Source organism: Podarcis erhardii, assembly GCF_964252035.2.
Source record: "Podarcis erhardii genome assembly, chromosome: 2".
NCBI lineage: Eukaryota > Metazoa > Chordata > Lepidosauria > Squamata > Lacertidae > Podarcis > Podarcis erhardii.
In genome coordinates this window covers 125079182-125101629 of record NC_138498.1, presented here as the reverse complement: position 1 = coordinate 125101629, position 22448 = coordinate 125079182, and the positions used below count along the sequence as shown (strand labels likewise).

The 22448-nt window shown below is 47.9% G+C and overlaps 1 protein-coding gene across 1 annotated transcript; it reads left to right on the top strand.

The window, feature by feature from the left end:
- The first annotated feature begins 10226 nt into the window (after positions 1 to 10226).
- On the top strand, positions 10227 to 22340 carry LOC309335512 (uncharacterized protein). Its single transcript, XM_081850573.1, has 6 exons — positions 10227 to 10340; positions 13027 to 13503; positions 14383 to 14506; positions 16314 to 16399; positions 16556 to 16682; positions 18828 to 22340. Exons 2-6 carry the CDS (start codon positions 13063 to 13065, stop codon positions 21161 to 21163), a joined length of 3114 nt encoding a protein of 1037 aa, XP_081706699.1. The 5' UTR covers positions 10227 to 10340; positions 13027 to 13062; the 3' UTR covers positions 21164 to 22340.
- Positions 22341 to 22448: the final 108 nt, after the last annotated feature.

The following is a 22448-nucleotide window of genomic DNA, read 5'->3' as shown; positions in this document are numbered from 1 at the left end:
CCCTGTGGACCCAGATAAGGCTGCCAATGTCCCTATCATAAAAACTGCCTTTGTAGCCCAGGCAGCGCCCGATATCCGCAGGAACATTTTTATGGGCCACACCCTGAAATGGATGTTAGAAATAGCCCAAACCACTTATAATCAGAGGGAGGAAGAGGCCCAGAAGAAAAAGGAGAAGTGATGGCCCTGAGGACGGGAGGTCCACCGTTGGGAGAAACCGCCCGGGGAGGAGGGCGAGGCCGCTTAGGAAAGAATCAGCGTGCCATCTGCCAAAAGGCACCTATTTCCTCTCCCAGGCTAAAAGAGGAAATGTCAGGAGCTACTACTACATCCGCGTTTGAAATTCCAAGTCACCACAGCCCCCAACCCAGCTACCCCATTACCGGTAGGAGAAGGTGAGGAGCCCACGCATGACTGCATTGAAGTAATGGATGAGGTGTACTCTAGCAGGCCTGACCTTAAAGATGAAGCAGACCCCCAGTGGCCATCATGGTTTATGGATGGAAGCAGCTTCATTGAGGCTGGACATCGGAAGGCAGGTTATGCAGTGGTAGCCCTGGAAGACCAGGTGATCAAGGCAAAGCCACTCCCACCTGGAACATCGGCCCAGCTGGCAGAATCAACTGCGCTCACCAGAGCCCTAAACCTGGTGACAATGAACCAGCCTTTGTTCATTTAATGTTGCAGGAATTGGCTAAGGCACTACAAATCAATTGAAAGTTGCATACAGCATACAGACCCCAGAATCAGCGTTCCAAGCTGACACAGGAAACTGGGTCTAATTGGGTGACAATGTTACCCCTGGCATTACTCAGGGTCCAAAGTCTCCCATTAAGGTGTTTGGGAGACCAGTCCCATATGTTAGAATGTTAACTCCATATGCTAGCCAAGATATGCAATTGAATAACTATGTGCAGTCACTCTCCCAAGTTCTCTCCTGTTTCCACAGGTGGACCCAGGCTCGCAACCCCTGTGTGTTGGCTGAATCAGTTCGAGCCAGGTGATGAAGTGTGGGTAAAAGATTGGGCACGGACGCCGCTACAATCGTGCTGGAAGGGACCTTATACCGTCCTGCTCTCCACACCCACCGCCGTGAAAGTCGCCGGCATCACCCCTTGGGTCCACCACACCAGAGTGACCACTACAGATTGGACTGTGCAACTAAATCCCGATTAACCCCTTCGGCTGACCATCTCCAGACCCTCCGCTGACGACCGCTCTGCTGATATCACACCGGAAGCTGATATCTCTACGCACAGCTGAAGAATTGGATGGGAGGGGCGCCCGCGGGCAGCATCCCCAATGTGAAAACCCGTGCTGGGACTGATCCAGGAAGTCCACCAGGACATTTAATACTTTCATAAGGACTTTTCCTTTTTTTTCTGTTATCTGCTCTATGCCCCACAGCCCTGACCCCACTGAGCCATACCGCCCTTACTGGCCTGCTGGCCTCTGCTATGACTGGTTCGTCTTGCCAGTGGTAAGAGATGGCGTGCTCATTGGCTATTGGAAACAGGGGTTTGATGAGGTTACCATATTGAAACATCCCACTTCCCCGTTGTGGCTCTTCTCCCACACCACTGTCCAGCACGCGTGGGCAGTGCTCCTACGGGAAGTTGCAGAGACGGTCGAATTCTATCAAGTTCTGGACTGCTCTTGCTGTTGGGGGGAGTAACCAACTGTCATTCGGGGGGTAGAGCATTGTACCAACCTCATCTGATGGACCAGGTTCTAATCTTAATCCAGGCGTTAGATGGGACGGAACCTATCTTAATGCAAGTGTTGCAGGGGTGGGAGCCTTAACCAGGTGTGCATTGAAATTGCTGAACAAGTGCCAGTAAGAGTTGCCACCCCAGGATTTCAGCTTCCATATGCTCTGGTCAGTAGGAAGGCAGCACGAGAGTTCAATCCACCCAACAGGGTTAGTAGGAAAGTTGACCCACATAGTGGGAGCATCAGCTTATCGGTGGGCTCTCATCCTTGAGGCTCAACAGGTAATCGAGCACAAATATCAGTGGGCTCTTCAACAATGAGCACACCCCCTGAATATTGCTGGGAGGAACCATGGAGTGATTGGGGATGGTGGATGGGAGTTATTTCAACTGCCCTTGCCACATGGATGTGTCTCTTTTTCTGCTGGCATGAGTGTCATAGGCTCTGCGGGAGACAACGGCCCGATCCTTCTATCCCCTTGATGATCCTCCTAGTGTTCCTCGTTCTCCTAGTTGCAGGAGACAAGGAAGGTGCTGCACCTGGTGAACATGGTCAGATGGGGACTAGATTATTGAGTAAAATATCACGAGGAGAAAATTATCATAAGATGTGGAAAGACAATATTTATATCAAGGATATGTTCAAGTTCACCACAATGTTAAATCTCTCCAATTGTTGGCTGTGTATGCACATACCACCTTATGCTAAACGGCCAGGTTTGATGCTACATGGAATTCCCATTGGTAACATCTTCAACATAGAGAGGAGTTTGTGTGTTAGTTCATTCTCATTGCTGTATGTTTATCCCAGATAACAATGTTAGCATTTCGGCCACAATTGACCACATGGAAACAATGATAGCTGAAAACCCGCTAAAAACTACAGAAGGTGATCCATGGAATTGGTTATATTCTTGGCTGCCCGATGGTGGTTGGATCAGGAATATTATGGTATTAATAGCAGGGTCACTTATGATCCTTTTGCTTCTCTGCTTTTGTATTCCCTGCTTGATGCAATGCTTGCAGAATATGATGGAAAAGATGATGTCTCGCATGATGGGACCTCGTGTGATTGCTTTTATGTGAGAATATAGACCCATACCCCAGAACGAATCTAAATAATAGATTGTTCAAAAGAAGAGGAGGGAGTGAAGGGAGAAGGAAAGGTTAAAAGAAGCTAAAGGGCTGCAGTTGTGGTTAGGCAGCTAGCAGAAACCGCAAATGTGTCAGCTCTGTAGGCCAGAAGCTGCTTCCTGTTTTCAGCTCTGCAGACTGGGAGCTGTTTCCTGTTTTGTGCTACCGGTTTTAGAAATGCTTTAGAAATGTTTTAGAAATGCAAGATATATATGCAGGGGATGAGAAAGGTTTCTCTCAATATTCTCTGTACCTCGTACCTAAGAAATCTGCACCTAAGCTCTGTACTTTGTACCTAAGAAAGGTTGCTCTCAAATACTATCTGCAGTAAATTCCTGTGCTAATCCTGTGCTAATCTTACTTCTGCAAATTTTGGCCAGACAGTTAGCACATCCGCCAGTGACTGTTTGCTAAATTTGTCTGGCAGGTCAAAAGTCCATTTCTTAGCTTGCAGAAACATTTTAGCTGCTGTTTGCAGATTTAATCAGGCCTGCCAAGGAGGCCCCCTTCTTCCTGCCTTATGCTTATTAATGCAAAAATGAGAAAAGACACGTACAAGCAAGAGGGGAGGGGGGAGTGCTTAGCTAGCAGAAAGGCACGTATAAGGAATGTTTAGCAAGCATTAAAAATGTGTTTAGCAAGCAATATAGATGTGCCATATAAGGGAATAAGTTGAACATTTGCCAGCTGATTGGGCAAATCTGGAAAGGGTATGGGAGGGGGGAAGAGTGCTCAGAAAAGTATAAGAAAGTCTGCTGAAGTGTCTTGGGACACAGCCAGTTTGCAGGAGCTATCCTGCTGGTTGTCACTCTGCGCAGATTGCAATAAACTCTTTTCTCCAAAGAAGAAACTTTCCTGGTGCTTTTTGCTCTCTCTTCGGCACTGGGGACGCGGGCAAACGAATTCCCTGGCAGGACAAGGTTCAGCCTTCAGCCCAAACTTCAGGAAATAACCCGGATGAATCGATAAATGAGAATATTACCGCCAGCAGGGAGGCCCACCAGCCGATGTTAGATTTCAACTTTTCTGGGGGCAAATAGCCTATGCTGGGTGCTTTATTATTTTTTAACTGAAATAAGGTTCTCGACCTTGGTTTTAGATACTGGAGGCCAGTCTGGAAAGTTTCCCAAAGGTTCTGTTATTTGGTTGACCTCACTATTCTGCCCATGCTAGAGAGAATGAGAATATTGCATCCATTCATTGAATCCGATAGTACACACATTGCAAGCATTCTCCAGCAGGCCTAATATTGTACGCCAGAAGTGCACCCCCCCCTCCCTGGCCCCGGGACGCCGCTCGAGCCCAAGTTGTGGGGAAGTGGGGGGGGGGCAGTTGTCACTCACCTCATCTGTGAAGGGGGAGAGGGAAAGGGGGGGTTGGGAAAAAGGATAAAAACCTGCTGTAAAATGTTTTTTCTGTGGCCTTTATTGAGATATGCCTGTTAGAATTCAGGCTCGGTCAGAGGTATGTGCCTATCTGCAGGCACCGGCTGAATTCCTTTGACCTCCCTCCGGCGAGGTCCGTTCCGGCGATTTTCCTCAGGCTGTGAGAAAAACACACCAACTGCTACTCCTCCTTCTCCTCCTCCCTGCATATCCCCAGGGAGGGGAATCAGACACAGACAGAAATGTAACTACATGCTTTATTCCTGTCTATAGCAGTCATAACAGTCAAAGATGTCTGCTCTCTTCAACAAACAGAGAGAAACTCCAAACTCCACCCATGTACATCCTGTACAGGTCATATGACACACACTGAGCTCATATCCTGTGCTCAATAAGGATGGACTGCCCCTTTGTTTCCATGGCAGCAGTCACACACATCCTGTCTGGCTTTACAGCCACTAGCAGCTGTCTGAGCTGTTAGAGCCTTTGCTTGCTGCAGCATTGCTGCTTTAGAATAACATACTCCCCCCAAAGTATCAATGCGTGCTGCGAGCAAAGCGTCATCCAGAGAAGAAAACAAACAGTTGTTATACTTATAACACTCCCCTGTTGTTTCAGTTCCACCCTTGGAACTACCCGCCACTGGTTTTACCAATGTACCTCTCTGGTTGTGTGACTTCCAAGGAATGAGTGCATCTGCATTACCTTGGTTAACAACTCCCTGTTGTGCCTTTGTCTCTGACTCAGACACAGCTTCAATTTGACCTTGGTCGTTTACAATAGCAACAGCTAGGTTAGCAAACTCCTTTGAATACCTCTTGGGTGGTACACCCTTTGTTGCTCTCTCAGACCTACGTAAGAAGTGCTGCTCTTCTTTGCTTTCTGGTTTAGCCTTTGGACTCTTTGGAGAACTAGTACCAATTGTAAACAGTGGTTCGTCTTCCTCCTCTGAAGGTCTAGTCATTACGTGAGATTTCCTCTCAATGACTGTGACAACTGAGCTGTCTGAGCTATCGCTGTCATCATCAGTACTACTGAACTCAACAAAATCAATATCATCATCATCATCATCATCATCAGAATCATCATTACCTGTGGGAAATGTGTGAACAATCACTCTCTCCTGTTCAGGAGCACTCTCTAGAAATTTTGTGAGAATCACCTGATCAGATTCAGACAAAATTACTCTGTAGAGACCCTTTTCATAACCCACAAAAATGCCTCTGGCATTCTTAACTCCACCCGGAGCTTCTGTTCTCACATGAGACCCAAAAACCTTGAAATGGGCAACAGAAGGATTTCTGTGGAACAGTTTCTCAAAAGGAGAACTTCCCAATTCTTTTGAAAACTTTCTCAACCACGTATAACAATACGACGTTAGCGATTCAGCCCAGTACTCATGTGGCAGATGTGAACTAAGCAATTGCGCTTCCATTCCCTTTTGCAATTCTTTGTTCACCCTAACACAGACACATCTGTTCCAAGCTTCTTTTGAAGCTGCAATTTTGTGTCTTATCCCTTTCTTCTTCAGGAACCTCTGGAAATCCTGTAAAAGAAAAATTGGCTTCTCATCTGTGCAAAGACAATCTATGTCAGCATCATGCATATTTTTAACCTTGTCACAAAACTCTTTAAACCTCTCTAAGGCTTCTTTCGGTCTCTCCAAAAGATAAATCCAGACAAAACCTGTGAAAGAATCAACACATATTAGATAATACTTTGCATTGCCTCTAGAAGGTGCTAGAGGACCAATCACATCAGCATACACCCGCTGAAATGCCTTGTCGACCCTCGAGGTGACCTGCTTGGCGTTCTTCTTGGATACACCTGCAAAAGAAATCATGTTAGAATCACAAGAGTCACATTTCATGTAATCACTTTGATCAAAAGTCAACAAATACAGTCCATCTTTCTCTTTGGCAGAAAGATACAACTCTCCATCTTTGTAGATCTCGCAGTGTTGATCATCATAGGACAGTTTTAGTCCCTTCTTGGCAATCTGCGATACGCTGAGCAGATTGTACTTCAACTCTGGAACCAAATAAACATTGTTTATAGTCAAGTTCTGACTTTTAAGATACACAGTCCCAATTCCGGTGGCTTCCAGCTCTTGACCGTTGGCTTGTTGTACAACGAAGCTTTGCTTCTTAAACGACGAAAACAAATCCCTACGATGGGTCATGTGAAATGTACACCCAGTGTCTATGATAAAAACGTTCTCCACTTCTGGCTTGGTTCCTTTCGACATCAAAGCCTTTGCAGGCTTCGTCTGTGACTTGGCATGACTTCTGCCTGACGCCTCAGACTTCGTGGAGCTTCCCTTGGCTCCCTTGTTCTGACGTGGCTTCCTGCAGTACCGCTGAAGATGCCCAGTCTGTCCACAATTGTAGCATCGGACAACGTTCAAAGCTACGGCATTTTCTCCAGTAGCTGTAGCAGTGGGGGTGTCAGAACTCCGTTCTTGTCTCCCCCTGTCCTTGACTTCCAGGGCGGCAAGTCTGTCATGTTCACAAAGAACCACGGCAAAGACCCTATCCGACGTTAGATCAGCTGCTGGGAGAGACCCCAGCTGACTGGCAACCGTTTTGTAAGTCCGATTCAGACTGTTGATGACCATGAAGCAAAACACTTCCTCCTGCAGACGGAAATTACGTTCCACCATCTGTTGACGCAGAAATTTCATTTCCGTCAGGTGCGCTTGAACATCTCCATCAGGCGCAAGCCTCAGGTTGGTCAGCTTCTCAAAATACAGTAACGCTGAAGAACCTGCATCTCTCTGATGTGTCCTTCTCAGCGTGTCCCAAACATCTCTCGCGTGCTGTAAATCTTGTATATGGATAAGCTCAGAGTCTGACACGCACAGAATTATAGCAGTTCTGGCCTTCACATCCTGTGACTCCCAAGCACGCGTTGGTGCTGCAGGGATGGGGTTCTCAATCACCCCAAACAGTCTCTGATTCTGCAGCAAGGCCTTCATCTTAACAGACCAAGATGCGTAATTGTCACTGGTCAAAAGGGGTGTAGAAGGCAGGGCTCCCCCCTTCTTGACATCCATTTTGAGTCCTTGCATTGACTCTCAAACACAAGCCTCTAAAATCCAATAGCTGGCTTGTTTACACTCTGTGCACCTGGCAGCTATAACACTGGCTGCTTGCAGAGTCGTTTTCAAGAGTTTGTTTCTAAGGGCCTAGTCTAATCACGAACTGTTTTTGCCTCTCTGAGGCATTGTGTGACTTACAGCCCTTATCTTGAAACTGGCCTGTGTTGCTAAGTAACTGCATTCTTTTCCTTGGACAGGAAAACCACAGGAATGTTTGGAATGCAGAGTCCTTCTCTCTCGGAGCTGTTTTTCCCAAACGCGGCTCCCTCGAAGCAGAGAATGAATCAATCTGCATTCACACTTCTAAGCCCGAAAATCTCATACCTGGGCTCCGTAGCTTGGCTTTCAGCTTCCTCTGGTGAGCTTCTGGCTGCAGAGGAATAGCCTCTCACTTCAGGCTTCCATGGAGCAATGGAAACAGCAGCTCTGCCACTCTTTGATGCAGACTCCCATGGATCGAAGAAACCATCTGGCTCTTGCTACCACTGTTAGAATTCAGGCTCGGTCAGAGGTATGTGCCTATCTGCAGGCACCGGCTGAATTCCTTTGACCTCCCTCCGGCGAGGTCCGTTCCGGCGATTTTCCTCAGGCTGTGAGAAAAACACACCAACTGCTACTCCTCCTTCTCCTCCTCCCTGCATATCCCCAGGGAGGGGAATCAGACACAGACAGAAATGTAACTACATGCTTTATTCCTGTCTATAGCAGTCATAACAGTCAAAGATGTCTGCTCTCTTCAACAAACAGAGAGAAACTCCAAACTCCACCCATGTACATCCTGTACAGGTCATATGACACACACTGAGCTCATATCCTGTGCTCAATAAGGATGGACTGCCCCTTTGTTTCCATGGCAGCAGTCACACACATCCTGTCTGGCTTTACAGCCACTAGCAGCTGTCTGAGCTGTTAGAGCCTTTGCTTGCTGCAGCATTGCTGCTTTAGAATAAGCATGTTTTTCTGCATTCTGTTTTTTCCATCTTAGCAGAAGTTTATACTTCTGCCTGAGGGAAACATACTCACTAATTAAGAGGGGTTAGAGTTCCTATATTTGCAGTAAGCTATGTGTGCTTGTGTGTGCCAGAACCTGGCATTTAAGCATCTACTGTTAAACTGGCCTAAAACAGAGGTAAAAGCACGACCTCAAACTGCGACAGCAGTAGGCTTATTTCCCCCACTTTCAAAATGTAAATAATGATAATAGCAATTTGAGCTTTTAAAATGTTCAGCCGCACACACTCTTTTTCTTAATTGGGGTCTGCAAATCCTTAAAAGTTTGTTTTTATTCACTCCTAACAGGAGTGAGGGAGCAAAGCATGGAATAAATGGCTTTGGAAGAGGCTGGTTGGTGGGAGAATAGAAATGCCGGTCCAGTTCAGGATCCAAAATTAGCTGTGATTCCGGCCCTGCCGGGGGTTCGGACTAGATGACCGCTTTGTGTCCCCTTCTAACTCCCTGAATATTTGATTCTATGAAAATCGCACCGTGGGCTGCACCTGATTCCTGTGACTTGGCAGAAGGGCAAAATTGTTCCAAAAGCAGAGTTGGCTGTCCATCTGTCAGGGGTTCTTTAACTGTGACACCTGCACTCCAGGGGGTTGGACTAGATGACCCCCGGGACCCTTCCAACTCTACCACTCACAAGCAAGAGCCCTCCTTCCACCTCCCTCTCTGCTCCCTTGCCAGGGCTGAACTTTTTCTCCCTGTCTTTTATTTTTTAACTGTGGTCATGTCCACACCGTACAGTGGTACCTCGGGTTAAGTACTTAATTTGTTCCGGAGGTCCGTTCTTAACCTGAAACTGTTCTTAACCTGAAGCACCACTTTAGCTAATGGGGCCTCCCGCTGCTGCCACCGCGCGATTTCTGTTCTCATCCTGAAGCAAAGTTCTTTTTCTGGGTTAGTGGAGTCTGTAACCTGAAGCATATGTAACCTGAAGCGTATGTAACCAGAGGTACCACCGTATACTTATTTTAGGGTGGCAGAACCGCCTTCTACCTGCTACACTTGCGTCCTGGGCAGACAGAGGCTGCTCAGGACTTTAAGCGCCCCTCATCTGAAATCTTGGGAGAGCTGCTGCCGCTGCCAGTCAGTGCAGGCAACAGGACTCAGCATAAGGCAGCTTCCTAGGCTCCAGCCTCCGACGTGGCTGGTGTTGTGTATTGAGTCAAAGGATTTTATATCTGTATTATTATTGTCTGTATTGCATTAGGGTAAAGTAACTGCCTTTTGGTTCCAGAGGGTACAGCTACTATTGGTTCATTTAAGCTGCTGTATTTGGATCCTCTGTCTTATTGGTTTCCTCCAAAAGGCAGGACTGTGATTGCCTGAGATTGTTCCCTCCAAAATGTATCCTTTCTAGCTTGTTCCCTGTCCCTATAAATGTAGCTCTTCCCTCCTCAAGTCTCAGTCTTGTTTGCTTTAATAAAGAAGTGTTACTAGAGAACTGTCTCCAGCATATTATGTCTAGAGAGCTGAAATCACAAACCCCACGTCACAACAGCTGCCCTGTCCTTCACGGGAGACTTTGAAGCAGAGGTTGGGTCATGTATGATCTAGCTGTGATCTCTGCATCAGAGGGGGCTGGGCTAGATGACCCCTCGGGGTCCCATGCAACTGATTCCATGGTCCCCCTTTGCTCCCCCCCCCGCCTTGAAAACCCCCCACCAGCACTGCAGGATTTCCTGCAAATCGCACCCACCCACACCCCTCCCTTTCCCACCAAGATTTGGGAGGAGGAAGTGACTATTCCCAGGGCCCTCTCTAGGGCTGCGAGCAATTGCTTTTAACCCTTGGGGGGGCGTGTATTTCCTTTGCAAAAAATAAATAAAGGCGGGGTGGGGGGAAAGCCACTGAGAAAGGGGCGGCCGGATGCCTAGAGAGGCAGCTGGGGGGGGGGGAGGAGGAGAGAAGCAGCTGAGCTTTGCAAGATTCGATTCCTCTCCTCTCTCCGCTTTGCACGTGGGAAAGAAAGAAAAGATCTTCCCACGGGTTGCATCCCTGGATGAGGTGAGTGACAGCTGCCCCCCCCAATCCCACTTCCCCACAACTTGGGCTCGAGGGGCGTCCCGGGGCCAGGGAGGGATGTGTGCAAAGGGGGGGGGCGGGATTTGGATGCAAAGATCTGAACAGTGAATGGAGGCTTAACAAAAAGAAAGAAAGGCAAGGGAGGTCAAAAGCATATAAAAATATTCAAAGCATTTATACAGATACTCAAAGCATGTCTTTTCGATAGTCTCCAATATGACCTGCATAAGGACACCAGTTTAAGAAGACCAAGCCGGCTTCATCCTTTCATCTGTTTTCATCTCTTTTTTGGCCTGACTATAAATCTCAATTTTTATGTGAGCTCGCTCTTTCCCTTAAACAAAACAATGTGAGCCCAAGGCAAAGGTTAAGCAGATTTACCTATTTTTCTTTCCCCTCATTTTCTCTTTCCCTTATTGATATGTTTTGTTACCTCTCCCCTCCCTCCACCTAGCTGTCAACGTTTTCCCAGTTTTAAGGGAAATTCCCTTATTCCGAATAGGACTCCTTGCAAGAAAAGGGAAAAGTTGACAGCTATGCCCCCACACCTTGAGAGTTATGGGTGCATGTTCTGCAAGATGAGAGTTTTATATGGCGTCAGTTTTGCTGATAGAATTCTGCCTATCGCTCTCGATGCTGTGCTCAGAAGCCCCTGCAGTCTTCTCCACCGAATCACGCCCCCCAACCTGCTATTCTGCCTTCCCTTATTTCTGCTTTAAAAAGCCAAATACTTCACAACACCAGCCGCTCTGAATCATCTGCCTCTTTCATTTTCCAGGTAACTGTTTACTGATGTCTGCAGGTGTTAACAATAACAATAACAATCGTATACCACCCTTTATCCAAAGATCTCAAGGCATAAAACACAACACACACACCCCCACAAAATATGTAATAATAACAAAACAGGCCCATTAACAGAGTGTTAATGAGCCCAAAGCCTGGCTGTAGAGAAAAGTTTTGCCTGGCACCTAAATGTGTATATTGAAGGCACCAGCTGAACCTCCCCAAGGAGAGAATTCCACAAATGAGGAGCCACTGCAGAAAAGGCCCTTTCTCATGTTGCCACCCTCTGGACCTCTCAAGGAGGAGGCACATGAAGAAGGGCCTCAGATGGTTATATTAGTGTCCGGGCCAGTTCACAGGGAGAGAGACTTTATAAGTCAAAACTTGCACTTGGAATTGTGTCCAGAAACTAATTGGTAGCCAGTGCAGTCGGACCAGGATCGGTGTAAGGCTATAGAGGAGGTTAAGGGGTGATATGATAGCCATGTTCAAATATATAAAAGGAAGTCACATAGAGGAGGGAGAAAGGTTGTTTTCTGCTGCTCCAGAGAAGCGGACACGGAGCAATGGTTCCAAACTACAAGAAAGAAGATTCCACCTAAACATTAGGAAGAACTTCCTGACAGTGAGAGCTGTTCGACAGTGGAATTTGCTGCCAAGGAGTGTGGTGGAGTCTCCTTCTTTGGAGGTCTTTAAGCAGAGGCTTGACAACCATATGTCAGGAGTGCTCTGATGGTGTTTCCTGCTTGGCAGGGGGTTGGACTAGATGGCCCTTGTGGTCTCTTCCAACTCTATGATTCTATGATTCTATACTCAAACCGTCTTGCTCTGGTGAGCAACCTGACCGCTGAATTTTGCACCAGCTGAAGTTTCCAAACAGTCTTCAGAGGCAGCCCTATGTATAACACATTGCAGTAATCTAACCCTGAGGTTACCAGAGCATAGACTACAGTAGTTAGGCTATCCCTGTCCAGATAGGGGAGTAGCTGGGCCACCAGCCGAAGATGATGGAAGGCACTTTGGGCCACTGAGGCCACCTGAGCCTCGAGCAACAGCATAATAATAATAATAATAATAATAATAATAATAATAATAATAATAATTTATTTATACCCCACCCATCTGCCTGGGTTTCCCCAGCCACTCTGGGTGTCTTCCAACAAAACACTAAAACACAATAACCTATTAAACATTAAAAGCTTCCCTAAACAGGGCTGCCTTCAGATGTCTTCTAGAAGCCTGGTAGTTGTTTTTCTCTTTGACATCTGGTGGGAGGGTGTTCCACAGGGCGGGTGCCACTACCGAGAAGGCCCTTTGCCTGGTTCCCTGTAACTTGGCTTCCCACAGTGAGGGAACCGCCAGAAGGTCCTCGGTGCTGGACCTCAGTGTCTGGGCAGAACGATGGAAGGTGGAGATGCTCCTTCAGGTATACTGGACCGAGGCCGTTTAGGATCCAGGAGGACCCCCAAGCTACCAACCCGCTCCTTCAGAGGAAGGGTGACCCCATCAAGAGCAGGTCACCCCCCACCCATCCGGTTCAAGAAACCACCCACTAACAATGCCTCAATCTTTTCTGGAATGAAGTTTGATTTGTTTGCTCTCTTCCAGTCCATTACCAAGGCAAGACCTCTGTGTCATCAGCATACTGCTGACAGTGTACTCCAAACCTCTGGATGACCCCTCTCAGTGGTTTCACGTAGATGTTCAATAGCACAGAGGATAGGTGTTGAATTTTACAACTTTGTTGATTCATTCCTGTGTTGCCTTTCTGCCTTTGTCAAATACGGTTCCAATGTTTCAATTGTGTGCTAAGCTGGGGCGTTTGGGCAAATGACATCGAAGAAATATCTAAAACGAACGAACAAATGTTCTTGTTCTTCAGGTCTTCTTGGAAGCTCAGCTACTGCAGAGAACAAAGATGGAAGAGAACAAAGATGGAAGAGAACAAAGATGCTTAGCTGGACCTGAGGCAGGAAAAGGACCCCATTTAACCCAACCTGGGAGCAGCGGGGACTTCTGGAAAAGGGCACAACAGAAGACCCTCGATGAGGACAATGCCAACCCAGATGCTCAGCGCCAGCACTTCAGGGAGTTTGGCTACCAGGAGGCCGAGGGGCCCCGAGAGGTTTGCAGCCGACTCTACAGTCTTTGCCGTCGGTGGCTGAAGCCGGAAAGGCTCACCAAGGCCCAGATGCTGGACCTGGTGGTCTTGGAGCAGTTCCTGGCTGTCCTCCCCCCGGAGATGGAGAACTGGGTCAGGGAGTGCAGAGCGGAGACCAGCTCCCAGGCGGTGGCCCTGGCAGAAGGCTTCCTCCTGAGCCAGGCGGAGGAAGAGAAGAGGCAGGGAGAGGAGAAGCAGGTGAGAGCTGTTTAATCCTTGCAGGGCCAAAAGGTGGGGGTCAGACTTGAGGAATCCTCTCCCTCCCCCGATGGCAGCAAGGGAGTTTATTCAGTCATCATGGTAAGAGACAAAGAAATCCAGTCAGTTCTCAATAATGGTGCTCCTCCCCTTGCTTTCTAGCAACAGCATCTGTTTCTTCAGTGTCTTCAGTGGTCAACTGTCTCTGTGCCCTTTGTTCTTGCGCTCTTAATGAACGCCAAGTTCTAGGGGACGGGGGATCAGCTATGTTGTCCAGTGACAACATGTCAGCTGGCTCTGCCTCCCCTCCCACTTCTCCTATCCCCTCCCAGCTCGTTTGTTCATCTGCCTCTGTGCTGTGATCTTCCTCGAAACCCTGCTGTAATTCAATGCTCTCCACCCCATTCCTCCTCCTCTTCAGTCCATTCCCTGACAGGTGGGTGGCATGATCCATAGGATTCTTATATCCACACCTTTTGCCCTCCCTTTCCCTGCGTCCTTCCTCTTCTAATGCCTCTCAACTAATGGGCTCAACTAGGGCCAGGGCCTTTTCAGCACTGGCCCCGACTTGGTGGAACGCTCTGTCACAAGAGACCAGGGCCCTGTGGGACTTGACATCTTTCCGCAGGGCCTGCAAGACAGGCCTTTGGTTCGGACTCAGTCTGACCCTTATGTTTCACTCCCCTTATGGTTTTGATGAAGCTGCATTTTAAATTGCATTTTAACCTGTGTTTTAAATGGTTTTCTTCTTCTTCTTCTGCCTATTATGTTTTTACTGTAATTTTACTGCTGTTAGCCGCCCTGAGCCTGGCTCTGGCCGGGGAGGGCAGGGTATAAATTTATTTATTTATTTATTTATTTATTTATTTATTTTTTCAGGTGGCGGGGTGGAGAGAAGTGGTCAGAGGTCCTCTCGAGGCAGAGGAGGACACCCTGGGTCCCATACAGAAGCCACAGTTCAGGTGGATTGTGCTGGAGGGTGACGGAGGAGCTGGCTCGCCAGGTGAGGGTCCACGGGTGATCTTGAAGCTCTCAGGTGTGCCAATTGCTCTCCCTGTTCCCCTGGAGCTGGGGGGCGGGGCCATAGCTGTCAACTTTCAGATTTGAAAATAAAGGATCAGCAGCCTCAGAGAGCCAGTGTGGTGTAGTGGTTAAGAGCGGTGGACTCGTAATCTGGGGTTCGTGTCTCCGTTCCTCCACATGCAGCTGCTGGGTGACCTTGGGCCAGTCACACTTGTAATAAAAAGCCATGCTAAAGGTGAAATAATACTAGGAGGTGACTTCGAGAGCCAGTGTGGTGTAGTGGTTAAGAGCAGTAGTCTCGTAATCTGGTGAACCGGGTTCGCGTCTCTGCTCCTCCACATGCAGCTGCTGGGTGACCTTGGGCCAGTCACACTTGTAATAAAAAGCCATGCTAAAGGTGAAATAATACTAGGAGGTGACTTCGAGAGCCAGTGTGGTGTAGTGGTTAAGAGCAGTAGTCTCGTAATCTGGTGAACCGGGTTCGCGTCTCTGCTCCTCCACATGCAGCTGCTGGGTGACCTTGGGCCAGTCACACTTCTCTGAAGTCTCTCAGCCCCACTCGCCTCACAGAGTGTTTGTTGTGGGAGAGGAAGGGAAAGGAGATGGTTAGCCGCTTTGAGACTCCTTAAAGGGAGTGAAAGGCGGGATATCAAATCCATACTACTACTACTCTTCTTCTTCTTCTTCTTCTTCTTCTTCTTCTTCTTCTTCTTCTTCCTCGAAAATAAGGGATCAGCAGCCTCACCTGTCCCGGGGACAGTCTACGGGATATCTAACAATCCAGGATAGCAGTGTGAAACGGTGCTGGAATAAGGGAATTTCCCGCAAAAAAAAAGGAAGGTTGACCACTATAGGCGGGGCAGAAACATTTGACTCCATCTCCTCCCACGGTTTATGAAGACATGCTCATCTACAAAAGCTTTGCTTCCACTCAAGGAGATGGACTGGAGCTTAAAAAACACACACACCTTATTTAGTTCCAATCCATCACTTTGAAAGGAAGCAAAGCTGTGATATGAGGAGGGAGGGTTGTTGTTGAAGTTTTTCTCACCAGGTGCTGAACTGTCAAAGGTGTCTGAATGAGAATGTATTTCTTCCATGGCTTTGGTTTCTTGTAGAGCAGATCCTCCTGGGGGGAGCCCCTAGCGTGGTTGGATGGCACCTTGTCCGCCTCCTTCCAGCACCTCCTGCAGCCAAGCTGGTGCCCAAAGTCTTGCTCTGCTTTTGTTTGGACCACATCACATTCTTACATCAATTCAGAATCAAATTAATGGCAACCATTGAGCTAGAGTTCTGTGAAGATTACAGGAGGAGAGAGGGGGTCAGACTGTGCCCTGACCAACGGTCTGGTGGAACATCTCTGTCTTGCAGGCCCTGCGGAAAGATGTCAAGTCCCGCAGGGCCCTGGTCTCTTGGGACAGAGCATTCCACCAGATTGGGGCCACAGCCGAAAAAGCCCTGGCTCTAGTCGAGGCCAGTCTAACCTCCCTGTGGCCCGGGACCTCCAAGCTGTTTTTGTTTGAAGACCGTAAGGTCCTCCGTGGGACATACCAGGAGAGGTGGTCCTGTAGGTACGAGGGTCCTAGGCCATATAGGGCTTGAAAGGTTAAAACCAGCACCTTAAACCTGACCCTGTACTCCAGCGGGAGCCAGTGCAGCTGGTATAGCACCGGGTGAATGAGATCCCACTGTGAGGACCCCGGAAGGAGTCTCGCCGCGGCATTCTGCACCCGCTGGAGTTTCTCAAGGGCAGCCCCATCATCCCATCATTTTTGTGTCCCTCCCAGGCGGCGAAATGACCCTGGAGCGTCCTTCCGGCCCTTTTCCTCTATGGGATGGAGCAGAAGCTGTTCTTACCAAGCCACTGGATCAGGTAAGAGGAGAACGGTTCGAGAGATTGGAGGCAGGGGCAGGCTGGGTGTCTCTGGGTTCCCCTTTTGATCCTTCCACACCTGCCCAATAAGAAGCCTTTGCATGAAAATGCTGATACCTGTGTGTGTGAGAGGGGACAAATACGTTCTTCTTTCAGAGCCCGGTGATCTTTGAGGAGGTGGCTGTGTTTTTCACGGAGGAGGAGTGGGTACTGTTGGATCTGGGCCAGAGAGCTCTGCACAAGGAAGTCATGGAGGAGATTTGTGGGAACCTGAGCTTTCTGGGTAAGGATCACTCTTTGCTTTCTTCTGGTGTTTGAGGCAAACCTATGTCACTCTGAGATGATATGGCACTACACAAAAAAAAAAACCCTTCACCACCTGTGAAGCCATGAGCTGGGTTTCTCAATGCGTGTTTCGCTAACCCCCTTTATTTCTGCAGCCACCACAGATAACATTTTTTGGAATTCTCCAGCCCTAGCATAGCCAAGCATAGAGGAATGTTTGGAGGTGAGGTGGTGGACCCTCATTCTTTGGAGGTTTTTAAACAGTGGTTGGGTGGCCACCTCTCAGGGGCTTTTTAGTTGTAAATAAGGTGTTTTGCAACATGCCCTTTGGGGCCCCTCTACAGTGTATAGCTTCAGTCTTCGTTTATTTGTTTGTTTATTACAGTGGACGCTCAGGTTGCGAACGTGGGAGGCATGTTCGCAACCCGCAGCATTCACAACCCACAGCGCCACATCTGCGCACACGCGGGTTGCGATTCGGTGCTTCTGCACATGCGCAAAGCGTGATTTAGCGGTTCTGCGCATGCGCGACCGCTGAAACCTGGAAGTAACCCGTTCCGGTACTCCCGGGTTTCAGCACGTCCGTAACCCGAAAAAAAACACAACCTGAAGCGTTTGTAACCCGAGGTATGACTACAATGTCAAGAATGGCTACTATACTGCTGCTCCTACAGTCCTGAACTAGTCCTGCTTCACGTCCAACTCAAACGCAAACTTGCAGGGTGTCAGGCATGGAGAGTACTCCTCTTCCTTCAGCAACTTCACAGATAAGAATTAATGAGCAGTTGATAGACTTACAGTCCTTTTATTACAGCATCATGTTTCAAGCACAAAACACACATCCCTCCGCAAGGCTAGCCTGACTCCTCCCTTCCACTTCCCCAGCAACATCCTGAGTGCCAGCCGGAAGTTCCTCCCCCTCTCTCCCTTCTCTGATATGATCGGACCTCCTAGATTTTGGGGAGGGGGGGTCCCCCCCCCACACTCTCCAATGACGTATCTGCTAGCTGCTCCTGCTCGTCTCTCAATATCTCGTAGCTAGGCAACTCCTGGGGAATGTGTTCCGTGTCTGTATCTCTCTCTGCTTCTGAAAACGTTGGAGGCAAGGGGGGGGCAATCTTCCCCCTCCTCTTCTGAGAGGAGCTGATCTGCCTGTGAACGCATTTCCCAGTCCTTGTCTTCAGACCATTCCCTGACACAGGGGGTTGGACTAGATGACCCTGTTAGGATTCTTGCTCCGTGTTTGCAGTCATGGGATTGTTTTCTATCACGTGACGGTGTATGTTTTCATTCCACAGAGTGGGAAGTGACGGAAACAGGATGCTTTGATGTTACTGTGTTCCGTAAAGTGGGACTATTGCCCTTTGTTCTTTTTCTGTTTGCTGTCTGATGAGAAAGAAGGAGGAGCTAAGTCAGAATGCTCTGAGTGTATTATATGTAAATAAAGTACATTAGCCAAAATGCTGAGCTACTGAGTCTGTTACGCGAACTGCTAACACTCTGCAGGATCCCTAAGCGTGCTAATGCCTTTCGGTATCAGTCGCTGTGATGTTCGGGCTGGAGAAAGCTTTAGAAGCTCCTGACCAGGAGGAGACCTAGGTAGACCTGGGAGAAATCCTGGTCTGAGCTAGGTGGACCAAGAGACAGAGGCAGCTTTTCGTGTTCCTGTGCCTTCAGAAGGCGCCTGAAGCTCATCAGGGCTAGCACCAACAGAATCTGGGGAAGGGCTGTAGCTCAAGGATAGAGCTTCTGCTTTCCAGATGGAACGTCCCAGATTTGATCCCCAGCATCTCCAAGTAGGCTGGGTGGGTCTGCTGCCTGAAACCCTGCAGAGCTGCTGGTGGTGGACCAATGAGCTCACTCAGTTTAAGGGACCTTCCTATTTTCAGGATCTGTGCATTGAATGCATTCTTCCTTCCGCGATTCTAACAGTGTCCTTTTGAAAAGGGCTCAGAATGCCTACTGAGACCTTCTGTCCCCATACAGAAAGATCTGAAGGGGAGTTGGCGCCTGTAAGGGGGTTTGGGGGGTGGGCCTTGCATGCACATAAAAGAGAAGCAGCTAATTGGTCTTGTCCCTGATGAGGTCGTTGGTTTCTGCCTTGTCATCCTAACAGGATTTCCTTTTCTTTTTGTTTCCCAAGCAGAAGGTGGTCAGTCCAGCGAGAATTGCGTGCAATCATCCGCAGAGTACGAAATGTGGAAAGAGACATTTGGAAACCAAAGGGGACCTGAAATCGTCAGTCCGAATAAGCAACAACATTGTCAAAATAATATAAGTATCCAGACCGGGGAGAAACCGTACACATGTGTTGAGTGTGGAAAGAGCTTCAGCAATGGAGGAGACCTTGCTGCCCATGAAATAATCCACAAGGGGGAGAAACTGTATAAATGTGTAGCTTGTGGAAAGACCTTCTGCACCAGTGGAAATTTTAGTAATGAAAGAATACATTCAGGGTGGAAGCCATATGTATGTGCCGAGTGCGGAAAGAGCCTTGGTGATAGCAGATCACTTGCTAAACCTCTAGGAACTCACGCAAAAGAGAAACCAGATAAATGTGCGAGGTGTGGAAAGTGCTTCAGGTGTACTGGGAAGTCCCCGAAAGAAAGGAAGAAAGCTGAGAAAAAACTGGCCATCATGGCAAGGAGCAGGAGGGCTAGAACAGCCCACACACTGAAGGTCAAGCTGGAGGTGGTGGAGCGTGCAGAGCGGGGGGAACGAAACAAAGACATTTCTTTAGCCATGGGCTTGTCAAAGTCTACAGTCCGTACCATATTCAACAACCGCGAGAGGATAAAAGCAAGCGCTGAAAATCTGCAGAGCGAAAAGTTAACCAAGGTGACAACAGGGCGAGCAGAAATTTACGAAACTCTGGAGAGGCTGCTGGTTCAGTGGATGGACTGCCACGGCGATCGGGGCGCCCCATTGTCCTTCCTCCTCATTCAGGAGAAAGCGCTGTCCTTGTTTGAGGACCTGAAGAGGAAGAAGGCCGAGAAGGGGGATGCGAGTGCTGTAGGCATGGGGTTCAAGGCGAGCAAGGGGTGGTTTGACAGATTCAAGAGGAGGGCGTACCTTCACAACGTTAAGCTAAGGGGAGAGGTAGCTACTGCCGACACTGCGGTCGCATCAACCTACCCCACACATTTCCAGGAAATCATTGAGGAAGGCGGGTACCACCCGAAGCAGATCTTCAACATGGATGAAACGGGGCTGTTTTGGAAGCGCATGCCGTCTCGGACGTGCATCTCCATCCAGGAGGCAAAGGTGCCGGGGCCCAAGGTTTCAAAGGATCGGCTGACGCTGCTGCTGGGCGGTAATCTCGAGGGTGATGTGAAGCTAAAACCCCTCCTTGTGTACCACTCGGAGAACCCCAGGGCGCTGAAGGGGATCCCCAAATCAACTCTGCCCGTTTTGTGGCGTTCCAACAAAAAGGCATGGGTCACTCGCGAAGTTTTCAGCGACTATATCAGGAGCTACTTTTCTCCTTTTGCAACTGACTATTGCCGGGAGAACAACCTGGAGAACAAAGTGCTTCTCCTGCTGGACAACGCCCCGGGCCACCCTGTCAGCAGCCATGATTATTCCGACAATGTCCGTGTTATGTTTCTGCCTGCCAACACGACTTCATCATTGCAGCCTATGGACCAAGGAGTGACCGGCAAATTCAAGGCTTATTATCTCCAGCTTGTCATGAAACACGTGGTCACGAAGAGTGCCGAAGACAACAACAGAAGCCTTGTGGACATTTGGAAAGAATTCAACATAAGGAAGGCTGTGGATTTCATTGCTACAGCTTGGTCGATGGTTACAAAAGAGACTCTGAACGCTGCCTGGAAAAGCTTATGCCCCAAGTATGTTCGTGATCACAGAGCGCTGGCAAAGGAGTTGCCCGCTGCACATAAGACTATTGTGGACCTGGCAGCACAGGCTGGCTTTGAGGGTGTGGATGAGGAGGACGTGCGAGAGGCGCTTGTGTCTCGCACGGAACGCCTTACAAACGAGGAGCTGATTCAGCTTGATGAGCAGTGCTTTGGCGGGAAGAGGGAAAAGGGTGAGGGCAAGGAAAAGGAACAGAAAGTTATTGGCATGAAAACGCTAACTCAAATGTTGGCGCTGCAAGGTGGCTTACTGTCCGTGACGGGGGAATATGACAACAACTTTGAATGTGCTCTAAACACAAAATTGATGCTCGATGAATTAATGGAGCCCTACACGTTTCTCCATGACAAAAACCAGAGGGAGGCAAAGCAGCCCACAGGCCACGATCCTTTTCACAGGGAACCAAAAGACAGCACTTCTGATCTTGAAGCCCTGCCTTCCACATCTGGTTACGTTCCTCCCGAAAAGGCAGTTGCCATCAAGGAAGAGATCGTGGTCATCAAGGTGAACGCGGAAGAAATGGAAACTGAACCTGCAGACAGAACTGATTCGCAATCTTCCATTTCCTTGAGTTTGTCTTGCCTTGCACCATCGCCTTGAATACAATCATCTTACTAAGGATTGGGATAAGGAGAACCTTACGGGACTTCAAATCATTGTCTGCAGAAAATGTTTTAGTTAGCACAAACCATTGGTTGTATTCAACTAGCTTTTACTCTAAGAAGAATCATAGACACTAATGACCATAACTTCCTTAGGTCCATTAATTTTAATGGGTCTACTCTGAGTAAAAGTTAGCTGAATATAACCCCATTTATCTACATTGGAGGAAAACAGGTAGGGCCAAAAGGGGTGCTTTAAAAAAAAGGGGGGGTTTAAAATTAGCTTCTCATATAATTTTTCCAAAATATCCAACTAAATATAAAAGACAACTGCACATTTTTTCAATGCTGATAAATATATTGTATGTCGTTTCCTATTGTTTGCTGTAGGTTTGCTGTAACCTGATAAAACATACACTACTTAAAAAACCCAAGTTGAGGAAAATGAGGGTAGGAATAAGGTAGAAGAAAAGAGAAGAGAGAAAAAGGACCAAACCTTTTGCTAAGTAAAACAATAACCTAAGAGGATTTTTATGACAACCAGACATTTCTGTTCACCTGTGGCATTAAATCACATAGATTTTTTGTCATTAGCATATTACATGAAGCCCCACCACACCGAAAAGAAGTCCTGTGGCTGTGCTTTACCTTGAACTAGTCTTAAATTTGATGTAAATCCCCCCCCCCATTGCAATATTCTATGCATTCTTGTACCACATTTATATATTCAAGTTGTCAAGTTCCTTCCAGTGCTGTACAAAAGTTCATCTAAGCTGCAAATACTGAGAAGGTGATAAATTGTTTGGACGTTAAATCTTTATTTGTACCTTGAAACGATGTTAAAAAATAACGTTCCGGAGCAAAGTTTCTATGTATTGCTAATTGTTCTGTGTGAATCAGGGACGAGAATGTTTGAATGTGTGGTCACTTCCACCATAGATGAAAGTAGGTCCCTTTAGTATCACAACCAAGGCAACACATAGGGCTTATTACTACTGATGTAATAATGTGCTAATTGGGCTATATATGTCCCATACCATCTATGCCACATTTCGTGTGAGAGTTTTCTAATATTTGCCAACAGAGATATACTTGCCAACCACAGGCCTTTTCTGGTGGAATCGTCAGTATTTGTTATTAAATCATATTCCCACACTGATTTTAAGCTGGACAAATCACCTAGCTGGGCTTTTTATTGACCATAGAATTCTGAAACTCTTCCTTTACCTCTTTTCCCTTGCCCAGGCAGCCCCCTCCTTCCTCCTCCCACCTCTGCCCTCACC

What these genes read in the sequence shown, in the direction of transcription:
- LOC309335512 (XM_081850573.1), top strand. Translation starts at nt 13,063, where the DNA reads ATGGAAGAGAACAAAGATGGAAGAGAACAAAGATGCTTAGCTGGACCT. An exon ending in TTACCAAGCCACTGGATCAG is followed by an intron (nt 16,400 to 16,555) that starts GTAAGAGGAGAA and finishes TTCTTCTTTCAG; the next exon opens with AGCCCGGTGATCTTTGAGGA. An exon ending in TGGGAACCTGAGCTTTCTGG is followed by an intron (nt 16,683 to 18,827) that starts GTAAGGATCACT and finishes TTGTTTCCCAAG; the next exon opens with CAGAAGGTGGTCAGTCCAGC.